General features: G+C 46.1%; 2 protein-coding genes across 4 annotated transcripts in view; one reads left to right on the top strand and one right to left on the bottom strand.

Annotated features, from left to right (window-relative positions):
• Positions 1-4,233, top strand: part of LOC143834492 (killer cell lectin-like receptor subfamily B member 1C) — an 11,229-nt gene extending 6,996 nt beyond the window's left edge. Inside the window, exons 4-5 of the mRNA XM_077331318.1 lie at positions 3,010-3,164; positions 4,025-4,233. Coding sequence (XP_077187433.1) covers positions 3,010-3,164; positions 4,025-4,141 — 272 coding nt within the window. The 3' untranslated portion in view covers positions 4,142-4,233. The remainder of the gene's footprint in view (positions 1-3,009; positions 3,165-4,024) is intronic.
• LOC143831520 (C-type lectin domain family 2 member B-like) lies at positions 4,233-27,320 on the bottom strand. Of its 3 annotated transcripts, XM_077324566.1 has the most exons (9): positions 27,165-27,320; positions 23,790-23,899; positions 23,137-23,199; positions 21,592-21,665; positions 14,877-14,984; positions 11,872-12,059; positions 10,088-10,185; positions 8,558-8,710; positions 4,233-7,857 (listed from the first exon to the last, which is right to left on the bottom strand). In XM_077324566.1, exons 2-8 carry the CDS (start codon positions 23,849-23,851, stop codon positions 8,590-8,592), a joined length of 714 nt encoding a protein of 237 aa, XP_077180681.1. In that variant the 5' UTR covers positions 23,852-23,899; positions 27,165-27,320; the 3' UTR covers positions 4,233-7,857; positions 8,558-8,589. The 3 variants fall into 3 exon arrangements, with proteins under 3 accessions (XP_077180681.1, XP_077180680.1, XP_077180682.1); XM_077324565.1 differs by lacking the exon at positions 8,558-8,710; XM_077324567.1 differs by lacking the exons at positions 8,558-8,710; positions 23,137-23,199.

The raw sequence follows: 27,320 nt of genomic DNA, 5'->3' as shown, positions 1-27,320 counted from the left end.
TTTGTTGATTTGTATTTATCTATTGATTTATTGTTCAATTTATATCCCGCCTCTCCCGACAATTGTTGGCTCAAGGCAATAAAACAACATTCAATAGTCAGCAGTCAAAACATATTCCCTCCCAACCCACAGTTAAAACATCTAACATCGTCAAAACCTTATCAAGATGGCGGTAAAAGACACCCCCTCCCCCCCAATAACTCCACTGTTCCAGCCACGTTCAATTACCATTGATCTCAAATGGTAACTATCTGGTTGTGATCTTTTGTAATATAGGGCAGGACCTATATTGCCACATTTTAGCCCCATCATTCCCCAGCCCCAGGTAAAAAGGTAAAGGTATCCCCTGTGCAAGCACCGGGTCATGTCTGACCCTTGGGGTGACGCCCTGCAGCGTTTTCATGGCAGACTCAATACGGGGTGGTTTGCCAGTGCCTTCCCCAGTCATTATCGTTTACCCCCCAGCAAGCTGGGTACTCATTTTACCGACCTCTGAAGGATGGTCTTGACCTTGAGCCAGCTGCTGGGATCGAACTCCCAGCCTCATGGGCAGAGATTCAGACTGCATGTCTGCTGCCCAGGTAGTTCACAACTATTTTAAAACAAGAGGGAACAATAAAAATGCAGTTAATAAGGAGCCAAATTTCTCAACAGTCATTTAATTGAAAGGTTTTCTAGGACAATACTGCTTTCACTTTTCTCTAGAAGGTCTGAAGAAAAGGCGTTGTCCTCACCTTCTGGGGGAATTTGAAAATCTGGGGGTGGCAGCTGAAAAGGGCCGCCTGTGAGTCCATTCTTTACTCAGACCAGGTAAAATCAATGTGTGGTATTATTACATTCTATATTGTAATATAACAAAATAAAGCAAAATATTAAATGTAATAAATAAAAATACCCTACATCTAATGTTAGATTTAACATCCTTGCATTCAAGCAGTCATCATATTGGAAGGAGGATGCTGGGAGAATTTCTAACTTCTAGATTCTATTTCTGTCAGTTGTGTCAGTGCATGAGTATCTATCCTTCTCTGTGTTTGTATGTCTGAGACAGACTGAATGTCTCAGTGAGTTAAAGTAACAAAGAAGTGTGTTCTCATCAAAATTGACTTAGAATCATAGAGTTGGAAGGGGCCATACAGGCCATCTAGTCCAACCCCCTGCTCTACGCAGGAACAGCCCAGAGCATCCTAAAGCATCCAAGAAAAGTGTGTATCCAACCTTTGCTTGAAGACTGCCAGTGAAGGGGAGTTCCTTAGGCAGCCTATTCCACTGCTGAAATACTCTGACTGTGAAATTTTTTTTCCTGATATCAAGCCTATATCGTTGTACTTGTAGTTTAAATCCATTACTGCGTGTCCTCTCCTCTGCAGCCAATGGGAACAGCATCCTGCCCTCCTCCAAGTGACAACCTTTCAAATACTTAAAGAGGGCTATCATGTCCCCTCTCAACCTCCTTTTCTCCAGGCTGAACATTCCCAAGTTCCTCAACCTATCTTCATAGGCCTTGGTCCCTTGGCCCCAGATCATCTTCATCACTCTCCTCTGTACCCTTTCAAGTTTATCTACGTCCTTTTTGAAGTGAGGCCTCCAAAACTGCACACAGTACTCCAGGTGTGGTCTGACCAGTGCCGTATACAATGGGACTATGACATCTTGTGATTTTGATGTGATGCCCCTGTTGATACAGCCCAAAATGGCATTCGCCTTTTTTACCGCTGCATCACACTGCCTGCTCATGTTTAGTTTACAATCCACAAGTACCCCAAGGTTTCGTTTACACACAGTGTTACCTAGAAGTGTATCCCCCATCCAGTAGGCATGCTTTTCATTTTTCTGACCCAGATGCAGAACTTTACACTTATCTTTATTAAATTGCATCTTGTTCTCATTTGCCCATTTTTCCATTGTGTTCAGATCTCGTTGAACTCTGTCTCTATCTTCCGAAGTATTTGCCAGTCCTCCCAATTTGGTGTCATCTGCAAATTTGATGAGTAGTCCCTCGACCCCCTCATCTAGATCATTAATAAATATGTTAAAAAGTACCGGGCCGAGCACCGAGCCCTGAGGTACCCCGCTACTCACCGCTCTCCAGTCTGATGAAACACCATTGACAACAACTCTTTGACTGTGGTTCTCTAACCAATTCCCTATCCACCTGACTATCTGAAAATCCAGATTGCAGTCCTTCAACTTATCCATCAGAACATCATGGGGAACCTTATCAAAAACTTTACTAAAATCCAAGTAAACGACATCAACCGAATTTCCACGATCCAGCAAACCTGTTACTTAGTCAAAAAAGGAAACCAGGTTGGTCTGACAGGACCTGTTGGAGATAAATCCATGCTGACTTCCTTGGATCACCAAATTGTCCTCCAGATGTTTGCAGATCGCTCCCTTTAATATTTGCTCCATCTCAGTTATTTTTCAGAGGATTTCAAAAGTCTAAAAGCTAACTGTTTTGTCTTGCCAAAATCTTAAATTTGATATAAAGATTAAAAAATTTTAAAAACAAAACTTCAAAAAATACAGTGTTTTAATGTTTAATGTTTTCATTAAACATGCATTTTATATGACAGTCCGATTCTTGCAGCTTTTTAAAACAGGTATTCAAAGAAAACAGAACAATTGTTTCAAGTAAGGACTAACTGCCTGTATTTAAGCAGTTTATGTTAGCAACATTCTCTCTAAACAAAACTTCCCCATTTACTCTGCCTGGGATTCTGTGAAGTCTAAAGGCTTATTCTCATACTCACTGAGGATCTTCGTTAAAATCCTGAACCCAGCCCCAAATTCATATTATAACATCTTTCTAAAATGTGCTTTGCTTATGAATATCCAGAAAAAGATCTTTCCAAAGCGGGTATGGAAAACACACAGTAAAACTGAGGCAAACATGACAGGTACATGACTCCATGAGTATGTCTTTGCCTCCCCTAAGAAAATGTGGTTTGAATGGGAACAAAAATTCAGAACTCTCTGAATGCAACTCAAGTTTTTTTCATCCAGAGAATTCCAGTTGTCGACTGTGTCCCCAGCACTGGAACCTTCATGAGAACAAGTGCTACTGGATCTCTAAAGAAAAGCAAACCTGGAGTAAGAGCAAGGAATCCTGCATAGCAAAACACTCTCGGCTGCTGGTAATACAGAATCAGGAAGAAGTGGTAAGTATATCTCTATATCATTCTGCAGGGACCTGGTGCTCGGTGATAACGCAAGAAAATCCTGAGGAATGCATTTCACCCTGGAATTTCTGTTACGCCATAGAACATATTGAAGGCCAATTGGCAAGCTACTTCTCAGAGACACCAGTTTTACTCTGTCTTTGGTATGAGGCCCAGCTTCCCAATCAAAGTAGTGAAAACAGCTTGTTTTTCAAGGAGCATGGGGGAAGACAGATATGACAACACCAATAATCCCAGTCCCTGCTCTTGATTAGCAAGAATCAGGAAGGATCTAAGGCAGTGGTCCCCAACCTTTTTATCACCGGGAACCACTCAATGCTGGGGACCACTCAACGCCGTTTACTGAGGCCCGGGGGGGGGGGGTAGTTTACTCCTCTACTCTCAACCACTGCCCTAACGCTCTCTGATCGCTATGGTAATGTTTAAACATCCCTTCAAAATAAGATACAGACACGCCACAACAATGAACATAAGGAACGTTTTATTTTCATGGACATTTTAACTCATGACAATGACAAATCAATGGGAACCCTGAGCTTGTTTCTCTGCAACGAGATAGTCCCATCTGGGAGTGATGGGAGACAAGGACACCCGAAGTGTGTTGTAAAGGGCCGGGCGGGGGGGATGAAGTAAAGGGCCGGAGGGGGGGGCGGGGGGGAAGAAGGAGTCCTTCGGGACTCACCTCCAATTAGTCAAAGGACCACATGTGGTCTGCAGTCCACAGGTTGGGGATCACTAATCTAAGGCATGGGATTCCACAAAGAGTCCATGCTATCTTTATCTGTAACATAAGAAAACATTGTGGTGCAGTGTCGCTAGACCCGTCGTGTTGTTTCCAGGACTTTATAGAAAGCATTATGGAAGGGGCACAGCTGCTGTGGATTGGACTAAAGGCCACATTTCCTGAAAGAAAATGGATCTGGTTGGATGACTCTGCCTGGGATGGTATATTGTGAGTACCTTCATTTAGACAACCTTGCTCTGAAATGGACGAAGCATGATTATTTTTTAATATGGCTACTGAAGTTCTGTGCCTTCATAGTCTCCATTCTCTTTGCTCACCCCTTTCTTTTGTTGTTTCCCATGTTTGATGGTAAACATTCCTGAATCAGGATTCGTACTGAATAGGAAGTCTCAGAAACAACATGTCATAGAGAAGATGGATCTACTGGTTGGATATAACATTTTTCCAAATGCTGTGGTTTTCCTTATGTGTTCTACAGATTTCAGGAACTAGATCCATTCAAAGTAAATTTATGCGGAAGACTGAACAGGAACCAAATTATTTCTGAAGACTGTGACACAATAACCATGTGGATCTGTGAGATGGAGGCTCTCCAGTTATAAAAAGGTGACCAGATTGTCCCACTTTTGGAGGGACATCTGGGGGTACCTGGCAAATTGTACTTATGTTGAAATTAAATATATATACACATATATTACAATACTATTTTTGCGCTCTATGCATTCTATGAAACTTTTGGTTGCTCCATATAGACCAAATTTTTAATCAAGAACACCCCCCGCCCCCCGGTCAATGGTGTCCCGTTTTACCAGTGTAAAAATCTGGTCACCTTCAATTATAAATATCCAGTATTGCTGAGCAGCAAATGGCTAATCAGGCATGCCCACCTTTGGAAACTTTCACCCACGCTCCTTTCTTGTTGCCTGCCCCATTTCTTGATACTATTGGCTGATTTCCCGGGATCTCACAGTTGTCCTAAATTGGCAGTCATAGCCCACTTTCAGTGGCTTAGTTACGATGTCAGAAAGGGGTTGGGCAGAATAGGGCTCAGGGTCATGCTGCCTCATTATATGCACAGTGCATAAACCTCACTCAGATTTAACTTCTAGAGACTGGAGGAAAAGCTGGGCTTGGAAAAACGTATTTTCAAACAACTACTGTAAATAATTTGAAAAGCCGCGTGTCCCAAGATAAAATAAGTAAATGATGATATACCTGCAGGAAGCAGAACAAAGTTTGAGTCCAGTCTTAAAAACAATCCCCAGTATTATAGAAAGACTAGGGGCAAAGCCCGTTGTCTCCAAGAATACAACGGGCGCTAGAGCTTGGCAGTGGGAAGAGGAAGGGGAGGAGTTGTCCAGTCTGTAAGGGCATGGGGTTGTCATGTGTGTTGTGTGGGAGGTTGTGGTGGCATGGTGGCAAATGAGGCCATGGGTGTGGAGATATGGGTGTCAAGAACCTGTGGTGTGGAATGTTCGTTGATTGTGGGAGAGGACTGACCTTTGGGAATTGTGGCATAGTGGTTACAGAGGGGCTTTCCAGAGACATGTCCTCAGATATGTGAAGGGAAAATCAGACTGGAGACTCTTCTTAGGGGAAGATTACATGGCAACCAATTCCCCCCAGTTCTGCGTCATTTCCCTTCTTGTGTGAATTAGGCCACATTCACCGAAATACACATAGGGTAGTCACAGTACACAGGTGTCCACCCTGTTCCTTCTGTCTCCCATATTTTCACTGTTGGTAAAATGTTATGTGCCCACATGCTTCTTTCATGGTTGTTCCTTAGAAGAACGGATTTTTGTACCCTATTGCTTACTACCCAAAGGAGTCTCAAAGCGATTTACAAACACCTTTTCCATTTGTCTCTCCACAATAGTCAACCTGTGAGGTATGTAGGGTTGTGAGAGATCTGAGAGAACTGGGAATGGGCCGCAGTGACCCAGCAGGCCTCAGGTGTCTCAAAGCATTTTCCAATCGTCTTCCCCTTCTCTCCCCATAGCAGACTCCCCATGAGGGAGGTGGGGGTAGCGAGCCTCACAGGGAAGCTGGCAACCCTAAGAGGAAGACTGTCTGTGCACAGCAGTCTTGACCTTAGTAAGGTTTTTAATACTGTTTTTTTATTTGCCAGGCCAAGGTTATTTGCCAGTTACTATTTCAGTTACGATGTGTATCCAGACATTTACTTGTTCTCTATTTAGTTTCAGGCTGTAAATATTTATTTAGATCTTCCTGCACTTTCCAGACTCACAGGACTGATGCTGGTCTGCCTGTCTGCGCCCCAGAATACAAACAGTTGCTGATAAGGGCTGGCCATAACCTATAGGCCAGGAGGGACACTCCTGCACCACTCCCTACCAACTGCAGGCAAAAATGGCTCATTTGAAGGCTGGAATCTGAGGCATTGTACAATTTTGAAGTCCCACCTCCAAACCTCCAGGAATATTTCCAACCCAGGGGTAGCCAACCTACAGGTGTGGCCTGGAGAGCTCCTGGAATTACAGCTCACCTGCAGAGTATAAAGATCAGCTCCCCAGGCAGAAAGGGCTACTTTGGACAGGGTTGTGGTAGAGAAGAAACATTTAAGGCCTCCCACACAGGTTGTTGTTGAATTGAAAGACTTGAGGCCTACTGCACAGGGTTGTTGTGCAGATGAAACAGGAGACAAAAGAGCCAGCTTCCTCTGCAGAATAACGCTGTGCAGTGGCCTCAAATCTGCAGAGAGTTGCAAAGAAGAAAGACACATGGCTTGGCTGTGTCTAACCCCCGGCCAGAGCAGTATTTTAAGTGAGAAGGGGCTTTTCTGTGGCCTCCCTGTCAGGCAACTGTTTGGCAGAAGGTGAAAGTCCCCCCCCCCCTCAAAAGGAAGGCCCTCAGGCTCCTCTGCGTTGCTCTTGGAAAGGCCTCCTTCCCTCAGTCAGGGCCTGTCAGAGGCTCCTTCGCAGCTGGGCTGAAGGAGGGGGGGAGGGGGAGCACTCTGCAGCCTCCTGCCAGCTCCGTCAGGGTTCTGAGGTAATTTACAGTTGGACATGGCAGTTAGGACAGCCTTGGGGCGAAAAGGGCTGGCACAGCCTGGCCAAGCCTCTGTTCTCATCTCCCTTGGCAGCCCTACTGACCTCCTCTCCCTTTGGTGGTCAGGAGCAGACTGGCAGCCAGACTGGGCTGGGTGAATGGAATTTTGGTCTGTCCTGGTGAGGGGCCAATAGGAAGGCACTTTTTGCGCCTCCCCATTGGCTGCTTGGCCCTGGATGGACACTCGGAGGGCCCAATCAGGAGCCGCTTCATGGCTCCTGATTGGGCCCTCTGAGTTTTTATCCTGGACAGGGCCCGCCCTAACTCCTCCCCAGGTGGCCTTACTCTTTTATTTAATAGGACCCTGTCCTATTTAAAGATAATAATCTGGTAGTACACAAAGAATTGAGGCTTTTGAACTCTGGTGCTGGAGAAGACTCGGTCAGTCCTAGAGGAGATCAGCCCTGCCTGCTCCTTTGAAGGCCAGATCCTGAAGATGAAACTCAAATACTTTGGCCACCTCATGAGAAGGAAGGACTCCTTGGAGAAGAGCCTAATGCTGGGAGTGATTGAGGGCAAAAGAAGAAGGGGACGACAGAGAATGAGGTGGCTGGATGGAGTCACTGAAGCAGTCGGTGCAAACTTAAATGGACTCCAGGGAATGGTAGAGGACACATTGTCCATGGGGTCGCGATGGGTCAGACACAACTTCTCACCTAACAGCAACAAGACACAATTTAACTTAAAAACCTCTCCGCATACTTCGGACCGTTGGGATTGTTCCAGATGACAAGCTATATATATAAAGCAGGCTTGGTGCAGATCCAATGTAATTTTGTGTGGCAACCTGAAGCAATGGCTTTGCCTGTATCATCCAGAAATGCACAGCCTCCTCCTCCTCCAATGACCTCCATCCTATAACAAAAACAGGAGCCAAGTGAGATTCAGACACCTCCTGAGAGCAGCAGGCATATCTGATGACACTGGAAAAATGTATCACATACAAATGTTTTAGAGCAGTGGTCCCCAACCCGTGGGCCACGGCCCGGTGCCAGGCCGCGAAGGCCTTGGCGCCGGGCCGCGGCTCCTTCTTCCCTCCCCCCCCCCCGAAGCGAGAAGCTCGCCAGGCCGTGAGCAAATCGGCTGCCAAAGCAGCCAAAGCAGCCAAAGCAGCCGATTAGCTCGTGGCCCGGCAAGCTTCTTGTTTTGGGAGGGGAGGGAAGACAAGCTTGCCGATTTGCTGGCGGCCCGGAGGGGCCGGGAGGGGGAGCCGCGGCTGCTGGCATGGCAGCGGCGCGAACACGCATGTGCAGACTGCCGCGCACGTGCGTTTGCGCCCCTGCCTGGCGCAAACACGCGTGCGTGGCAGTCCGCGCATGCGCATTTGCGCTGGGGCTGCCGCGCGGGCCCCCGGGCCGCCCTCTCCCCCCACTCCGCCGCAGCGGTCCTCAGTGGCCAAAAGGATCTAATGCTTATAGCAGCCTTATTTATTCATGTAAAGATGAAAAAATCTCTGTCACATGGCCATGAACAATTGAAACAGGATCAAGGCATTCAACCAGGGCATTCAACCAGGGCATTCAACACAATTTAACTTAAAAACCTCTCCGCATACTTCGGACCGTTGGGATTGTTCCAGATGACAAGCTATATATATAAAGCAGGCTTGGTGCAGATCCAATGTAATTTTGTGTGGCAACCTGAAGCAATGGCTTTGCCTGTATCATCCAGAAATGCACAGCCTCCTCCTCCTCCACTGACCTCCATCCTATAACAAAAACAGGAGCCAAGTGAGATTCAGACACCTCCTGAGAGCAGCAGGCATATCTGATGACACTGGAAAAATGTATCACATACAAATGTTCTAGAGGGGTGAAGTAAAACAGTTACAAGTATAAAAACAACAGCTGTACAGCTTCTTTTAAACCCACAGGAAAGTCCATAGATTCCTCTCATAGGTCCAACCTTCTTCCTAGAAATGGTGCATCGGTACCCTGTACTAGCTTATTTTACAATTGTATAGAGTCCTGTGATTATTCTGTCAGTCATCTAACTAGTGTAAATCCAGAGTTACTTATCTAATGCGTATAGCAGCCTTATTTATTCATGTAAAGATTTAAAAATCTCTGTCACGTAGCCATGAACAGTTCCCTGGCAGCCCCCAGCTGCTCCCGTTTTCTTGCTTCCTTTCCCCCTCATCTCGCCAGCTAAGCTATTCTTAGCAGCCCTGCAATATTTATATATTTATTTTTGTTGTTTATTTACCCCTCCTACCCTCAATGTAGCCAGCTCAGGATAGCTTGATCTAATCAGCTCTCAGAAGCTAAGCAGGGTCAGCCCTGGTTGATATTTGGATGGGAGACCACCTGCTGTGCAGAGGCAGGCAATGGCAAACCACCTTTGAACATCTCTTGTATGGAGAGCCAGTTTGGTGTAGTGGTTAGGAGTGCGGACTTCTAATCTGGCATGCCGGGTTCGATTCTGCGCTCCCCCACATGCAACCAGCTGGGTGACCTTGGGCTCCCCATGGCACTGATAAAGCTGTTCTGACCAGGCAGTGATATCAGCGCTCTCTCAGCCTCACCCACCCCACAGGGTGTCTGTTGTGGGGAAAGTAAAAGGAAGGTGACTGTAAGCCGCTTTGAGCCTCCTTCAGGTAGGGAAAAGCGGCATATAAGAACCAACTCTTCTTCTTCTTCTTGTATGGGGTCACCATAAACCTGCTGTGACCTGATGGGGAAAATGATGGAGGACAAAGTAGCCTCTTTGAAATACAGTGAATAAGTTTTTGTTTTTTTTAACTTAATTTGTACCCCACTGGGGTCAGAGAGGCTTACATCATTCTCTATTTTATCTTCCCCAGAAACCCTGTCAGGTATCATATGCTGAGGTTGTGTGAGTGGCCCAAGGTCAGCCAGCAAGATTCCATGGTAGCTTCCATGGGCTTCCAAGACGCAGCACTCTGACCAAAATAGACACTTCATAAAATTGGTTTTTGTGCTGCTCAGTATTGTTGTTACACTTGACCCTCAATTTCAAATAAATATTGAGATTTTGAACAACAATTAACACTGAACAGCAGACCTGCCAAAAGCAGTCACTGAGGCCTCATCATTGAACACCAAAAGGAACCAGGATGACTCACGTGGCTTTTTCTCCATCTGTCCATGTCCAGTCTTTACTTAAGACTCTTCGGAGCCCAATCCAATAGATATCTTTGCCTTTGAGCCGCATCACAAAATCCTTAAATGGTAAAAGAGATGGATTTTAGAGTGCTGGACTGTGATATTTACCACCAACCAAAGCAGAAAACGGACAGAAGTCACGGACTAAACAAAGATCCTTGGACTAACAGAAGAAGGGAGACTTGGAGCTTGTGTCTACAAGTATGAATAGCAGCTCTGAGTAGGCATCTGCATTCAGTTCATTGAAACAAAAACAAAAACATACCAGAAAAATAATTACCGGTATTCTCTAGTATTTTCTAAGATGAGCACAGATTCTTTGTTCTGTTTTGGATCTCTGGCTTGAATAAAAGCCATTCCCCCCCTGCTTTTTGGGGGGCATATTCAGCTTCACCAGCTGTCCATTTTGTTGGACTTTGTCTTTTAGCAAGAGGCAGCCACAGACTGTCAGTCAACGGGTTAAACTGTTTTGTTTACACTTGTTACTAGTGGGACAGGCAGAGTGGGTCAAATGGTCTGTTTTTCATATGGAGATTTCCTAGCTGCTGCCATGGGCTGGCTCTGGTTTGTCATGTACACAAGTTTGGCAGGAAGAGATAGAATTCTACTTCCTCCCATTGTTTAGAGAAGCTCTCTGCTTTAGGCAGAGAAGTAGACCCATCTTGAATCTCAACCATGTAACAGCTTAGGTAGACAGCTCCTGGATGAGCTGGAGGTAGCTATGTATATTTTCTTGTTTTTTTGTCTTCCAGTTCCCTTACCCTGTTTAGCTAGTAAAGTTTGTCTTTTTATATACAGTAAATCTGCCTTGTCTGGTCTCATTATTTATACAATAGCTCTGCTAATTTTTACTACCGTTAACTCTGCTAAGGGAATAGATTTTTCCCAACAGATTTCACTCCCCCCCCCAAACTGAGGGGAAGTGAAAAGGACTGCTGGAATTGTTGCTGGCCATTTTCATAGAATCATAGAATCCTAGAATTATAGAGGTGGAAGGGGCCATACAGGCCATCTAGTCCAACCCCCTGCTCAACGCAGCATTAGCCCTAAGCATCCTAAAGCATCCAAGAAAAGTGTGCATCCAACCTTTGCTTGAAGACTGCCAGTGAGGGGGAGCTCACCACCTCCTTAGGCAGCCTATTCCACTGCTGAACTACTCTGACTGTGAAACATTTTTTCCTGATATCTAGCCTATATCGTTGTACTTGTAGTTTAAACCCATTACTGCGTGTCCTCTCCTCTGCAGCCAGCGGAAACGGCATCCTGCCCTCCTCCAAGTGACAACCTTTCAAATACTTAAAGAGGACTATCATGTCCCCTCTCAACCTCCTTTTCTCCAGGCTGAACATTCCCAAGTCCCTCAACCTATCTTCATAGGGCCTGGTCCCTTGGCCCCAGATCATCTTCCTTTAACCAAGCAGCTACCCAGGTCAGCCCCCTTTTTGCAAGGGGCCTCTAGACTTGCTGATAGCCATTTCAGCAGTCCATTTTGCTTCCCTCTGTTTGGAAAGGGGAAAGAGAAAAGAAGGCCAAGGATAAACCCAATAGGTGGAAGCTGCAAGCTCTGTGCTGCTCAAGTTAGGGCCTACGCAGTGGGGGGGGGGGGGGGATTTGAACTGTGCTTTGGATCTCTCTCCAAGTTGAGTCTGAAGAGGGTTTTCTCCACAGTTGTTTGTTGAGCTCTCCAGGGGGCTCACTTTGAACAAGGACCAGTTTTGGGTAGACAGAAATTTGCACTTCTCACCATTTCTTCTTTTTCTGTCCTGGCCAGGGTTGCATTGTGTGAAGAGCAGTGGTGGTCACTAGAGGTCCAATCCTGGTTTTCCCTTGAAAAGAAGTAGCACTTCCCCTCATATCCAATCCAAAAACGTGGGCATGGCGAACCCCATTGGGACATCAACTTATGCCCTAGCTGCTCGGTCCCTTTTCCTCCTATACATGAGAAACAGAATCAAACAGCGTACCACCAAATCGTTTCTCCCATGATGAACCGTCCAAATGCACAAGAATCTGTGGTAAATAAATTAACATTCCTCCTAGCAATTTTCAGTTAATGTGAAATAGAGAAGATATGGCAGCCTTTGTTCCTAATTTTCAATAAGCAAAAAGGTCATAAATTGGGCTAGAGAGCTGGCTTATTCTAGTGGTTAGGCACACCGACTTCTAATCTATTGAGCTGGTTTGATTTCCTGCTCCTCCCCCAAATGCAGCCAGCTGGGTGACCTTGGGCTCATAACAGCCCTGATAAAGCTCTTCTGACCGAGCAGGAATATCAGAGGTCTCTCAGCCTCACCCACCTCACAGGGTGTCTGTTGTGGGGAGAGGAAAGGGAAGGCGAATGTAAGCCGCTTTGAGACTCCTTTGGGTAGAGAAAAGTGGCATATAAGAACCAATTCTTCTTCAGTAATCTCAGGGCTCTCTCAGCCTCACCTCCCTCACAGGGTGCCTGTTGTGGGGAGTGGGAAGGGAAGGTGATTGGAAGCTGCTTTGAGACTCCTTCAGGTAGAGAAAAGGGGCATATAAGAACAAACTCTTCTTCTAGACTAAAAGGTCCTCTTCCACCAGCATCAATAGCACCAACTCCAGTGGAATAATGCTCCTATCGGTGGAGGAAAGAGACAAATTTTCCCAATTGCCCCTCCCACTGTAGTCTCTCGATGATCGATGTCATCCGTTCAGTCATATCCTACCCTCAGCGATTCTATAGGAAAGTTTCCACCATGTGTCTCAGTCAACGGCCGCTTCTTTTAGTTGGTTCATGGTCATCCCTTTATCAGTTTTGATTGTGTCGAGCCAGCGGGTCCTTTGGCGACCACGTTTCCTTTTGCCGCTGACCATGCCGAGCACTAATGATTTTTCTAACTAGTCTGATCGCATGATGTGTCCAAAGTAAGTGAGCTTCAGCCATAATATCTTGCCTTCTAATGACATAATTGGCTTGCTCCTCTCTAAAACTGTCTTGTCTCTCACCACCCTTTAAACTGTAAGGTCTCCCAGAACCAAGGGGCAGCATTTTATGGACAGGCAGCAGTGGAAGGCAGAAAGCAGGAACATCAGTCAATAAACCATATATTCTCGAAAAGGTCACACATTACCTGACTGGTTCTCGGCCAGGAATGGCCCTCTCCTGTAACTTAGCCCCTATCAAGAAGGAGCTCTCAGCCAGGAAGGGCTGATAAGAGTCAGCTCTTGCCCCCAACTTCTTGCTACCCTACGAAACTTGCTGTGTAGAAGCGGAGCCAGCCCTAGTAAGTTGTCCACCCCACTGAGTAGTTACTGCCATGGGGGACAGGAGTGGAGCAGCCTCCAGTGAGTAGCTCCAGTGTAAAGTGGGGAGTGGGAGTGGGGCAAGCCCCAGTGAGTAGCTACTGGCATGGAAGTTGCGGGGGGAGGGGGTGTGGAGCTGTCTCTGTGACTTGCCTCCCTCCTCTTGGCTGAGGCATGAGCCGGGCCAGCCTGCCTCTGAGCCTTCCTGCCGCCAGGTAAGTGAGGGGAAGTTGGATGACAGTGCTGCACAGCTAGAAAGGTGGTGGGGCCTGGCGATCAGGGGTGGAGGTGGGAGCCAGGTTGCACCCCATTCCATCACCAATTTGTGAGTCTCCACTTTGGCACTGGTCACAACTTTGGGCTGGGGTCTTTGCTGCCCTCCCCGTCCTCCTCCTAGCTGCACCTCAAGACGGAGATCAGGTGTTCTTCCTGAAGGTCTCCAGGCCTCACCTGGAGGTTGCCAACCCAGCTGGCTGCACATGGAGGGAGAGTCAAACCCAACTATTGAGATTAGAGTCGCCTACTCTTTAATCACTTCACCACTCTGGATCTCAAGATCAAGCGGGGAGCAGGAGGAGGAGGAGGGTCAGCACCCAGGAAAGCCACCATGTAGACACACATCCTAGCGTCCATTGCATTCCAGGGTAAAAGAGGCTTTGCCCCTAGTTTAAAAATAAAGAACAGCCCCTCTCACTGTGATGACTGAGAATATATCCTCTGATCCCATGTTTCAGCTTTCTGATTCTCACAATACAATTTTCACTTCCATGAATATCCACCTCTCTAGGTTTCTCAGGTGAATCCTGTCAACACTTCCCCATGTATACATTAATGCCCACACTGTAGTCATGCTGGGGGTTCCTACAATGGGGGTACAGTGCCCTGGTTGCTAGATAACGATCATGGTGGCTCATATATGGTGAGATTTTATGAGATGATGAAGAAGACCTGTTCAAAATCCTGCTCGCAATGGCTTACAGTGAAAACAATGTCGCAATATAGAAAGAAGCCATTCCAAGCAAGCCCTGGGGCACAGACAGCATATAAATGATCTGTAAAACAGATGCAGGCCCTTCAAAAGTTAAAAAGAGCAAGCCTCTAATTCTAAGCCTAGTCCAAAGCGTTTTCCTGGGGGCACCTTGTTTGGGGGTCTATAACTCAGACTTCCCGAGTCCAATGTGCACATCACTTGTAGGGAGGCATCTAGGAAGACATCCCAGCAATCTGCCAGGGGGTTGGTGGATGAAAAGATCCCTGGTGGGGTTCTTCATCTTCGTTTTTATTAGATTTTCAGATTTCCCTGCAGACCTTATTTGTACACACATCCTTATAATGTACATTTTAAATCTGTACACCGTGGGTCCCTTTTCATAATCAGCCATGTGAAAGGGAGAATATTATGGAGTACACCAGTGCAGGAAACGACAGCTATCCCCTCCAGTCTGATTCACCAAAGGTTAAGCATGGAGTTGGGAAACTCACCTGGTAACTTAACAGTCATGAAGATTAAGAAAAACACGGCCAAGAGGACAATGAAAAAAGTAATGATGACTTTCCATGAACAAGATCTGCAACAATACTGGAAACAAACTGAAAAAAAAAAACAAGACAGAAAAGCAATCCTTGAGGCTGGCAGTGATGCTCACAGGGAGGAAAGGAGAATGAGAAAGTGATGCCTTTCTGCTCTGGCCATGTGAACAAATCTTTTTGCCTAGTGATGATATTGGTTGCTGAAGCTTGTGTCTACTGTATTTAAGCAGAGAGGGTATGTCACCCCCCACCCCCCAATTCTGCGGCCTTACATATAGTATGCAGTTTTTTAAAAATATGTATGTGCCTGGCAGTTTATCTGGCAAGGAATACTCTGCCTGAGGAGACCCGGAGTATTGGTGGATTAATTGACCATGGTAACAATATCAACCCATCCCCTACTGTTTTGCCATCATCATAGTTGACCTATGGTGACGCCACAGGGTTTTCAAGGCAAGAGACATTCAGGGGTGGTTTGCCATTGCCTGCCTCTGTGGAGCAACCTGTGCCACCCTATCTGACCACACCCATTGGCAGCTGGACAGGAGGTGCCTTGGCTGTGGAGGCAAGCATTAGTCACCGCACAAAAGCAAGGTCAGTGTCCAGACTGGGTTGTTACACGTACTAAAACAAGCAGAGTCGGGGGCGAGGCGAAGAGTGGTTGAGGGATAGCTGAGGTCAGGGTCCAGATAAGCAGGGTATTCGCCAAAGCCAGTCCAGTTACCGGGAGCGTAGTTGAGAGCCATATGCCAAGGTCAGGGAAGCCAAAAGGAAATCATGCAGGAGATTGCAGAGCAAAAGGACTCCAAACTGAATGGGAGGGTTTCCTAAAAGCAGCCCTGCTAATGAGCTGAGAGGTTCCAGCTGGACCATCAATCGCTCTCCTCCAAAGCTGCATCAGCTGTGTCTGGTCTACGCTGATATCAAGCCAGTGCTACCACTCGTCTTCTCAGCCTCAAGCACCCAACCAACTCCTCTGCATTGTTGTCTGATTCTGGCTGTGCTGGGGCTGAGTCTGGGCACATGGCCAGCTCCTTTCTTTCACTCCCTGCTAGATCTGCAGTGTGTTTGAAGGAATTTTCAGCTGACACTGGCTGCCCAGATGATGGTTGTAGAACAGCTGGCTCTGGTTGCTGTGGCAACACCTCAGAGGGACAAGGAGGTGTCGGTGGGGGCATGACACAACCCTGGACTTGAAAGACCTGAGTCAGATTGAGGTGATGAGAGAGGAGGTTCTATGTCAGATGGACAAATGACAAATTGCCAAAATACTAGGCCGAGATGGCATACATCCAAGAATTCTGAAAGAACTCAGATGTGAATTAATGGATCTCCTGTCCAAAATGTGCAATCTGTCACTAAAATCTGCCTCCATTCCCAAGGACTGGAAAGGAACTAACATCACTCCCATCTTTAAAAAAGGTTCCAGGGGAGATCCAAAAAACTACAGGCTGGTCAGTCTAACATTGATACCAGGCAAGTTAGTGGAGTCCGTTATTAAGACAGAATTAATTAGGCACATTGATGAACAAAAGCTATTGAGGAAGAATAATTATGGATTCAGTAAGGGAAGATCTCAAGAACCTTTTAGAGTTCTTTGAGGAGGAGAACAAACATGTGGACAGGGGTAACTCAGTAGTTGTTTACCTAGACTTCCAGAAAACTTTTGATAAAGACTCCTCAGTAGTCATGGGGTAAGAGGACAGGTCCTCCTGTGAATTAAAAGCTCATGAATTAACAGGGAGCGAGTATAAAAGCACAGTTTTTACAGTGGAAGGTGGTGGGCAGTGAGATACTGCAAGGCTTAGTATAGGTCCAATGCTTTTTAACCTGTCCAGTAACATGGCAAAGTTTACATATGACACTAAGTTGTTCAAGGTAGTGAGAACCAGAGAGGACTACTGAGGATGGGTGAGTGGGAGTCAATGTGGCAAGTGAGGTTCCATGTGAGCAATGCACATTGGAGCCAAAAATCCTAACTATAAATATACTTTGATGGGGTCTGAATGGGTGCTAACGGACTAGGAGAGTTGTGGAAGATAACTCACTGAAGAGGTCAATGCAGTGCCCAACTGTAGTATTCCTCCTTTGGAAGACTGCATCTCAAAAAAGATTGGAAAACATGCAGAAAAGAGCAACTATGATGATTAAGGGGATGGAACACCTTCCCTATGAAGAAAGGTCAAAGCGCTTAGGGCTCCTTAAACTGCAGAAACAATTACTGAAGGGTGACATGATACAAAGATTACAAAGTCATGCATGGCCTATCTGAGGGACCACTTGTATCCTTACGCTCCCTGCGGGGCTCTTCACTCTGTGGGTACCAGGTGTCTGGGTTTGACCCAGGCCAGGTTTTTTTCTGCCCTGGCCCCGACCTGGTGGAATGAGCTCCCGGAAGAGTGAAGGGCCCTGACGGAACTGACAATGTTGTTGTTGTTGTTGTTGTTGTTGTTGTTATTATTATTATTTAGATTTATTTCCCACCACTCCCCATAGGCTCGTGGCGGGTCACAATAGTCTTATCCCCATTAAAATACCCATTAAAATACTTTAAAAACAATCCCAACATGGCGGAAGCTCTCATTATTCCTATCCCCTGCTATCAGAGCGGCAGGGAGGGTGGGGAGGAGATCTAACTTACTAGGTCGGGGGGGGGGGATGCTGGCACTCATGTTCTGCAGGGCCTGTAAATACAACTCTTCTGCCAGGTCTTTGGCTGAAGCTGGGTTCTTAAGATCACTTTGCCCCCCCTCCCGGCTATGTCATCAAACAAACCCCCTCTGATGGTTGACTCTCTTGATGTTTTGATTGGGGTTATTGGTTTTAGGGGAGGGGTTTTAATGGGGCATGCTTTTATGTAACTCGCCTTGAGCTTCAGAATAAGGCGGGCGATAGACTGTATTATTATCTCAGCTCGCTCCGAGAAAAAAAAAATGGCGATCGCTTCGCTGGAAGATCAGAGGAGAGAGCCAGGGGGAGGGACTTTGCAGAAACCGCAACAATGGTAACGCACAGAATTTTCCAGCTAGTGTTGCAGATTGGTTGCAAGAGTGTAGCGCTTTCCAGATGGTGAATCCACTTTTTGGGATTTCCCTGAAAGCGCTACAACGAAGCGCTTTTTGCGGATCAGTTTCAGGAGTGTGGCAGCTTGTCAACGACGTTGTGCATAACCGCATTTTTGTAGCGATTACAATTTGCCACACTCCTGCTACAAAGAATCTGTGCGGAATGGACCTAAATGTAGACTTTGAATTTGCACCTGGCATTATACATCTCTGATATTATCCCATCACTGGTCAGGACTCCAATCGCAGCATGAGTTTTGCTTTTTTGTCCCACCTCCCATCATGCCTCGATTCTTATTTTTTGGTCAGCACATGTGCAATAATGCACTCCTGCCATAACACAAGTAAACATGTCAGCCACCGCAATTTAACACGCGGACACTTGCCGGTTCTAAGCCCCCATTGAAGTGCAAGTTTGTGTTCTGGTTGCTTTTTGTTTCCCTTCCTGCACTAGGCAAGACTTAGGGGCTTTTCGCACCGGGATCTTTGTAGCAAATTGGTTGCTGAATGAAAAATCGCCATTTAAAATAGTGGAATTCGTCGTTATGCATACCTGCCTTTGTAGTGGAATCCAGTTGCGTTTTGTAGCGTTTCCCACAGGCTTCCGGTCTCGGCAAAAATCGCTAGAAAGGAAGCGCTCTTGCCAAGCTCGTCCCGCCCCTGGCCGTCAAGCAGCCAATGGCCAGCCGTTAGCATGCTCCCAAACAGCCCCTTTCCCTTTTAGAAAGTTAAAAAAAAAAAAACAGACCCATTGCAACGAATCTGTGTTGATTCGTTGCAACGGAGAGACCCATCCAGCTGCCTGGTGTGTTTGAGCTGTCATTTATTCGTTGCCACGCTCCCTCCGAGTGAAAAAAAAAATCCCCCCCCCTCTCACGGGCCCGATTTTCGGCTGAAAATCCAATGGGCAGCTATTAGCATGCTTCCAAACAGCCCCTTTCCCTTTAAGAAAGTTTAAAAAAAAAAAAAAAAACAGACCCATTGCAACGAATCTGTGTTGATTCGTTGCAACGGAGAGACCCATCCAGCTGCCTGGTGTGTTTGAGCTGTCATTTATTCGTTGCCACGCTCCCTCCGAGTGAAACCCCCCCCCTCACGGGCCCGATTTTCGGCTGAATGAATGTGTAAAAAATAAAGGGAAAATACATCAGCAAACGGGCTTCTCTTGTTTGTGCTTAGTGACTGAAGGGGAGGGACTGAAGCCGGGGAAGCCTCTAAACAGAGGCTCGCTGGTGCGTTTATCCCCGCTCGCTCCGAGAAAAAAACATGGCGATCGCTTCGCCGGAAGATCAAAGCAGAGAACCAGGGGGAGGGACTTTGTAGAAACCGCAACAATGTTAACGCACATCCAACTCAATGACCTATCGATAAACTTTAAAAAAACCAAAGTGATGGTCTTTGCACAGAAGTGGTCTCCCTCAAACTGGCGCATTGGTGGTCATAAAATCGAGCAGGTCAAATGTTTCAAATACCTAGGAATCACCTTCCAACATAATTTGCACTGGACCAAACACAGAAATAGGATTACTGTGCAGGCTAACTGTTCCATTACCCATCTAAACCGTTTTTTCTTCCTTAAAGGCAATCAGTTTGTCCCAGCTGTCTGTCGTGTGTTTGACTCTAAAATTCTTCCCCAAATTTTATATGGTATCCCTCTGTGGATTTCAGGTTTTAACAAAAACATAGAGAGGTTACAGTCTGCCTTTCTCCGGCAGATTTTGAGAACTCCAAATTGCGTCCCTTACTCCTCTTTATGTCTTGAAACTGGACACAATCTTCTCGAAACTAAGGCCTGGATTTTCACCTTTAAATATTGGCTAAAACTGCATTTTAGGGTTCGATCAGATAGTCTATTGGCCTATTTACTGAGAGACACTTTTAAATTTAAATGGTTCTCTACCATCCTGACTACACTCCAACAAATTGGCATTGACTACGATTACATCTTATCTCTGAATGAATCCTTCATTATGTACCAGATCAAACAAAGGCTACTAGATCAGGAATTTCAAAAAATCCATCCCACTGTGCCAGCAATCTGCTCTCCTTGTGCGCTTGGTCTTCAAGTGAAGCACGGGATAATGCCGGCTTATTTCCATAACTTGGCAAATCCCCTCCATCGCAGAGCGTTTTCACTTGCTCGGCTTAACGCCTTTCCATCTAAAGTATTACAAGGGAGATTTGCCAAGATCCCCTTCGAAAACAGACTATGCACCTGTGAATCAAGTTCTCCTGACACCATCCAACATATCCTACTGGATTGTCCCTTGTTCACTGAACAGAGAAGGCATATCATACCTCTCATACCAAAACGGAGAAACCATTCAAGAGACCTGATTTGCCAATTTTTACTGAGTGATAAGGATGCCAACGTCACTTTTATTACGGCTGAATTTCTGTCCTCAGTTTTTAAATTTAAACTGTCTGACGTATCCTGACTAACTTTGTTTATCCTGCTTATCTGCTTTATGCCAATAAAGGTATTGTATTGTTAACGCATAGGTCTTTTTCGCTAGTGTTGCAGATTGGTTGCAGGAGTGTATCGCTTTCCGGAGGGTGAATCCACTTTTGGGGATTTCCCTGAAAGCGCTACAAGGAAGCGCTTTTTGCAGATCGTTTTCAGGTGTGTGGCAGCTTGTCAACGACGTTGTGCATAACCGCATTTTTGTAGCGATTACAATTTGCCACACTCCTGCTACAAAGAATCTGTGCGGAATGGACCTAAATCAGCAAATCAGTAGCGTTTTCAATTGGCAACCATTGTGCGATTTTGAAGGCGTGCGAAAAGCCCCTTAGTGCAAACCCCCCCCCCTCAATCCCTCAATTCCCATGGCACTTGAATCACCCGAGTGTATGTGTGTGTGTGGGGGGGGGGGATGTCTCGTGTTGATGGGCACTCACTCACTATGCATGCATGAAGACAAAGCATGGTGGCCAGCATTACAGAACCGTTTATCAGCACAAACATCACAAAGTGTCCTGTTGTGCCTTAAATCATGAAAGGGCATGTAGATGCTGGAGGGGGAGATGGGGGAGGCAGGGGGAGGAATGTGGAGCCCTAGTCCTTGACAGCCAAACATCTCCAAACATAGGTTTCCTTTTGAAGGAACCACCTCATAATCATAGTGGAGAAAGTTCAGGCAGAAAACAATGCCAGAAAGTAGGCACTATTGTTATTGCAAATTGACATTGTAACACAATTATGTTCAAATTAAAAAAACAAAGAACGAAGGGGTGGGGGGCAGGAAGATAGTAGGCAGAGTTGATATATATCTATGATGACATTAGTGGAGGTTGGAATGGAAGAAGAACCAGACTGAATTCCTGAGCTTCCTCATTGGATAACTGTGAATTGCCTTCCAAGGGGAAGGGGAGAAATTGTGGTTTCTGAAGATTCTCAACTGTGGGGCAAACAGGGATTACGTTCAGATCTGCTCCTGAAGAGTCAGATGTGACTTTAGGAAGGCTAGAATGGCATTTTTCTCAACTGAGGAAACAGCCTAGAACCTTGGGATGGATAGGCGGGATAGAGACATATCTTGTAAATTAGACTTATGAAACCCGGGTCTAAATCATTGTCTTGTACTGTTGTGCTTACTTACTGAGCTCTAGTTGTTGAATCAACTTCTTCCTTTTATCTATGTCCTCATGTAGACCTTCACAAGCAGGATCAGTTCTATATATAAATAAGAGCCATTTTTGATCAGTCCATAGCCCAGAATCTTATTTCTGATATAGTGAAGGGGGGTGGGTGGGAGCTATAACTAGAAGGACAGGCACAAAGGGAGCCCTCCTAGTATACACACAAGTATTTAGCATGCTGTGGACTGGTGGGAAAGCAAGCGGAGCAGGGGCTCAGGCAGCGGTGGTGACGTCCCTCGGCAAAAGACTACCCCCCTCGGGCCTCAATAAAATTGTCAAGCACTGACCGGTCCCCGGAGATAAAAAGGTTGGGGACCACTGGTTTAAACCCATTACTGCGTGTCCTCTTCTCTGCAGCCAATGGGAACAGCATCCTGCCCTCCTCCAAATGACAACCTTTCAAATACTTAAAGAGGGCTATCATGTCCCCTCTCAAGCTCCTTTTCTCCAGGCTGAACATTCCCAAGTCCCTCAACCTATCTTCATAGGGCTTGGTCCCTTGGCCCCAGATCATCCTTGTCGCTCTCCTCTGTACACTTTCAATTTTATCTACGTCCTTCTTGAAGTGAGGCCTCCAGAACTGCATACAGTACTCCAGGTGTGGTCTGACCAGTGCCGTATACAATGGGACTATGACATCTTGTGATTTTGAAGTGATGCCCCTGTTGATACAGCCCAAAATGGCATTTGCCTTTTTTACCGCTGGATCACACTGCCTGCTCATGTTTAGTTTACAATCCACAAGTACCCCAAGGTCTCGTTCACACACAGTGTTACCTAGAAGCGTATCCCCCATCCAGTAGGCATGCTTTTCATTTTTCTGACTCAGATGCAGAACTTTACACTTATCTTTATTAAATTGCATCTTGTTCTCATTTGCCCATTTTTCCATTGTGTTCAAATCTCGTTGAACTCTGTCTCTATCTTCTGGAGTATTTGCCAGTCCTGCCAATTTGGTGTCATCTGCAAACTTGATGAGTAGTGCCTCCACCCCCTCATCTAGATCATTAATAAATATGTTAAAAAGTACCGGGCCGAGCACCGAGCCCTGAGGTACCCCGCTACTCACCTCCCTCCACTCTGATGAAACACCATTGACAACAACTCTTTGAGTGCGGTTCTCTAACCAATTCCCTATCCACCTAACTATCTGAAAATCCAGATTGCAGTCCTTCAATTTATCCATCAGAACATCATGGGGAACCTTATCAAAAGCTTTACTAAAATCCAAGTAAACGACATCAACCGGATTTCCCCGATCCAGCAAACCTGTCACTTGGTCAAAAAAGGAAACCAGGTTGGTCTGGCAGGACCTGTTGGAGACAAATCCATGCTGACTTCCCTGGATCACCAAATTGTCCTCCAGATGTTTGCAGATCGCTCCCTTTAATATCTGCTCCATTATTTTAGCAGAGGGTGGCTGATGGGGATAAAGAGAAGGGAGGGCCAAAGACGACCATGGGACACCCACTAGGAGAAACCTGTAGACACCCACAGTCATTTACCTGATAAAGTGACCTTCTGGGAGGTTCCCCAGGACCTGGCAAGACAACCACACAGGCACAGACCTGAAAGGAAAGACATGGGAGATGAAGAAAAACAGTGGGTTAAAGAAACCTCGGCAGAGGATAAAAAGGGCAGAGGAGTCAGGGTAGACAGGAGGCTCAAGGAGTAAGTAGGAAACGTGGTGGGGGTTAGATGAATGGTGGTGGTGAGGAGGGTGGAAGGGAACGAAAGAGAGAGCAGTGCCAAAACCTAACTAGTGGACTAAGAGCCCTTGCAAGTTGCAGAAGTGGAGGGGGAAGTTCCTAGAGACCTTCACAGGAGAAGGAAGGCTTGGATCTGTCATCTTCATCATCAACCTCTTCTGAGGGCCCTGGTGACAGCATTAAGCTCCGACCAGAGAAGGGCCGGTGAAGCTTGTTCTGTATTTCCAACTCCAGAAAGAAAGGCTGTACCTCAAAGAGGACTTCGGGAACTGATCCTGCGTCCGTCTTTACTGGTGGTTCGACATGGCAGGACACCAGGAACAACCCTGACAGACCCTCACACTTACTGTTGTCCATGGTTGGGGGAGGTGAGATTTTACGTGGGTCTCCTAACTTCCCTGGCTCTCATACTCTGTTCACACAGGTGCCCATTCCTACTGGCTCCTTACTGCTTTTCAGATGCTTTGCCAGAAGAGGTCATTTCTATTTGCAGAGGTGTCTCCTCACTCATTGCTGTCCAGGAAAAAGCCCAAGTGTGAAGGATCCTTCTTTATGAAGCCTGCAGAGGTTAAGAGATTAATTATATCTTCAGAAAGAACTGGCCCCCCAAAACGTCTGCTCTTTGTACATCTTTATGGCTTTTAGACCACCCTCCCAGCAAGCTGTCTAAGGGCGATGTGCACAGATATCAAATGTACAATAATAATTATAAATATATTAATAATTGCATGAATTAAGTAATTATAAATAAATGTGCAATAAAATTAGATTTTAATAAACAATAACCACTTTAAAAAGGATAAAAACAGCAATGATTATGAATTCAAGGTGATTTAGGAATGGTGACAGTTGTTGTTAGGTGCGAAGTCGTGTCCGACCCATTGCGACCCCATGGACAATGATCCTCCAGGCCTTCCTGTCCTCTACCATTCCCCAGAGTCCCTTTAAGTTTGCACCTACTGCTTCAGTGACTCCATCCAGCCGCCTCATTCTCTGTCGTCCCCTTCTTCTTTTGCCCTCAATAGCTCCCAGCATTAGGCTCTTCTCCAGGGAGTCCTTCCTTCTCATGAGGTGGCCAAAGTATTTGAGTTTCATCTTCAGGATCTGGCCTTCTAAGGAGCAGGCAGGGCTGATCTCGTCTAAAACAGACGGGTTTGTTCGCCTTGCAGTCCAAGGGACTCGCAAGAGTCTTCTCCAGCACTAGACTTCAAAAGCCTCAATTCTTTGATGCTCAGCCTTCCTTATGGTCCAACTTTCACAGCCAGGAGCAAGTGTCTTTTAATTTCTTTGCTGAAGTCCCCATCTGCAGTGATCTTGGAACCCAGGAAAATAAAATCTGTCATTACCTCCATTTCTTCCTCATCTATTTGCCAGAAATTGAAAGGGCCGGATGCCATGATCTTCGTTTTCTTGATGTTGAGTTTCAAGCCAACTTTTGCACTCTCCTCCTTCACCTGCATCAAAAGGCTCTTTAGTTCCTCTTTGCTTTCTGCCATCTACATATCTGAGGTTGTTGATATTTCTCCCTGCAATCTTGATCCCAATTTGTGACTCATCTAACCCCACCTTTCTCATGATGTGCTCCGCATACAAGTTAAATAGGCAAGGCGACAGTATACAGCCTTGCCGAACTCCTTTCTCAATTTTGAACCAGTCAGTGATTCCATGTTCAGTTCTCGCTGTTGCTTCTTGACCTGCATATAGGTTTCTCAAGAGACAAATAAGATGCTCTGATATTCCCATCTCTTTAAGAACTTGCCACAATTTGTTGTCAAAGGCTTTAGCACAGTTAATGAAGCAGAAGTAGATGTTTTTCTGGAATCCTAGCTTTCTCCATGATCCAGTGTATGTTGGCAATTTGATCTCTGGTTCCTCTGCCTCTTCGAAATCTTGCCTGTACTTCTAGAAGTTCTCATTCCACATACTGCTGGAGCCTAGCTTATAGGATTTTGAGCATAACTTTGCTAGCATGAGAAATGAATGCAATGGTGCGGTAGCTTGAATATTCTTTGGCATTGCCCTTCTTTGGAATTGGAATGTAAACTGACCTTTTCCAATCCTGAGTTTTCCAAATTTGCTGGCATATACAGTGTAGCACTTGTACTGCATTATCTTTTAAGATTTTGAATAGTTCAACTGGAATAATGTCACCTACACTAGCTTTATTGCTGCTCAGACTTCCTAAGGCCCATTTGACTTCACATTCCAGGATGTCTGGTTCCAGGTCAGTGACTACCCCCTCGTGGTTATCAGGGATGTTAAACTTGCTCTTGTATAGTTCTTCTGTTTAATTTTGCCACCTTTTAAAAATATCTTCTTCTGTTAGGTCCCTACCATTTTGGTCCTTTATCATACCCATCTTTAAACCGCCCATGGCGCCGCGGGCGCCACGGACTAAATAATTCGTTAAGGGGCCTTGAGGTGGGCTTTGTCCGTGATGGGGAAGGGTCCGGATTGGACCCTTCCTCACGACAGACAATCGGAGGGACCAATTGGCAGGCGCAAAGCGCCTGCCGATTGGTCCCTCCAACTCCCAGCCCCAGCAACTCTCGCCGCGTCAGGCCGGGAGCAACTGTGAGCCGCGCTGCGCACGGCTCGCAGTTGCTGGGGCTGGGAATAATAATAAATTATTATTGGATGATTCCCTCCCTCCTTCCCCTTGCTTGTAATGTTCCCGCTTAATTTTTTGCCGTTAAGAGTTTTTCCGCTTAATTTTTTGACGTTTCCTTCCCCCCAATACGTTGGTTTTAGTTGATTAGTTCCCCCCTGCCCCCACCACACATTGTTGATTAGTCCTCCCCTTCCCCCCCCCTCTAATTTTCGTTGATTAGTACTTCCCTGTCCCCACAATATGTTGATTAATGTTCCTGACAGATCTGCTCTCCCCTCCTATGTATCTTATAAGTCCTAGTTCCTTATTCAGAAATCCAATCACAAATATTGAGGGTAACTCAAAAGATCCGTACCCCCAAATAAGGTTTGGACCGCCACATATCACACATTCCCACATTAAGGGGATTCTGCCCTCCAAGTGGATCTGTACTATTTCCTGCTCCAAAGTCCAGTTCTTATGCTAACCGGTGCCTGGCCTCAACGCTGCTTCTACATAGGTTGCCTCTGAGAAGTTTGTATTGCAAAGGAGTTTTGAACAAGGGACTAGAATGGCTGCATGCCCTCTGCACCCAAAATAAAGTCTGGACCACCACATATCATACACCCCCACATTCAATGGACTCTGTTTTCCTACTGGCCCTATACTGTTTTGTGGTCCAAAGCTCAGTTCCAGTGTTAACTGCTTCAAAGTGGGGTGCCCCCCAAGACAAATACACATTCAGGAGCTGGGGTGAAGCTGCACCCCCAAACCATCTTTGAACCGCTATAAATGACACACCCTCAGACTCTGGAGTCTGTCCCTTACGAGAAAACGTGCATTGGCACCCAGTACAAGCACTGGTTCTGGCACCAAGAGATGAATGGTTGTATGATGTGAGGTGGTCCAAACCTTATGTTTGGGTGCAGACTTTTGTCTGCAACATTTGTGACCAGGCTTGCAAATAAAGGATTAGGAAAACTGAATAGGGACCTGACCTCAACCTCACTTATGTCTCAGTTCTCTACCCTGCCTTCCCAACCAGCTCTAGCCTGTTTGCTCTCCTGCTGGCCTCTCAGCAATGGAGCTTTTCCATTCATGTCTATTTTTCTTTACCCACCACTCCCTCAGCCCCTGCCCAAGTATACTCTGAACTCTGAGACTGGCAAAATGTTCTAAACAGGTCCTGCTTCCCTTCCGTCCCCAGTAAGCAAATACTCAGGTGATTCTTTACCTGCTAAAGTATGTCTTGAAGACAGCTGGCAGCTTCTCAGTCCTCAGTAAATCCTTCTGACAAGTATCCAAAGGGGGGGCTTTGACTCTCAAAAGCTCATGCCCCAAATCTTGTTCTCTCTTAAGGAGCTACTGGGCTGGAATCTAGCTGCTCTAC

Source organism: Paroedura picta, chromosome 3 (genome assembly GCF_049243985.1).
Source record: "Paroedura picta isolate Pp20150507F chromosome 3, Ppicta_v3.0, whole genome shotgun sequence".
Taxonomy (NCBI): domain Eukaryota; kingdom Metazoa; phylum Chordata; class Lepidosauria; order Squamata; family Gekkonidae; genus Paroedura; species Paroedura picta.
This window is presented reverse-complemented; position numbering and strand designations above follow the sequence as displayed.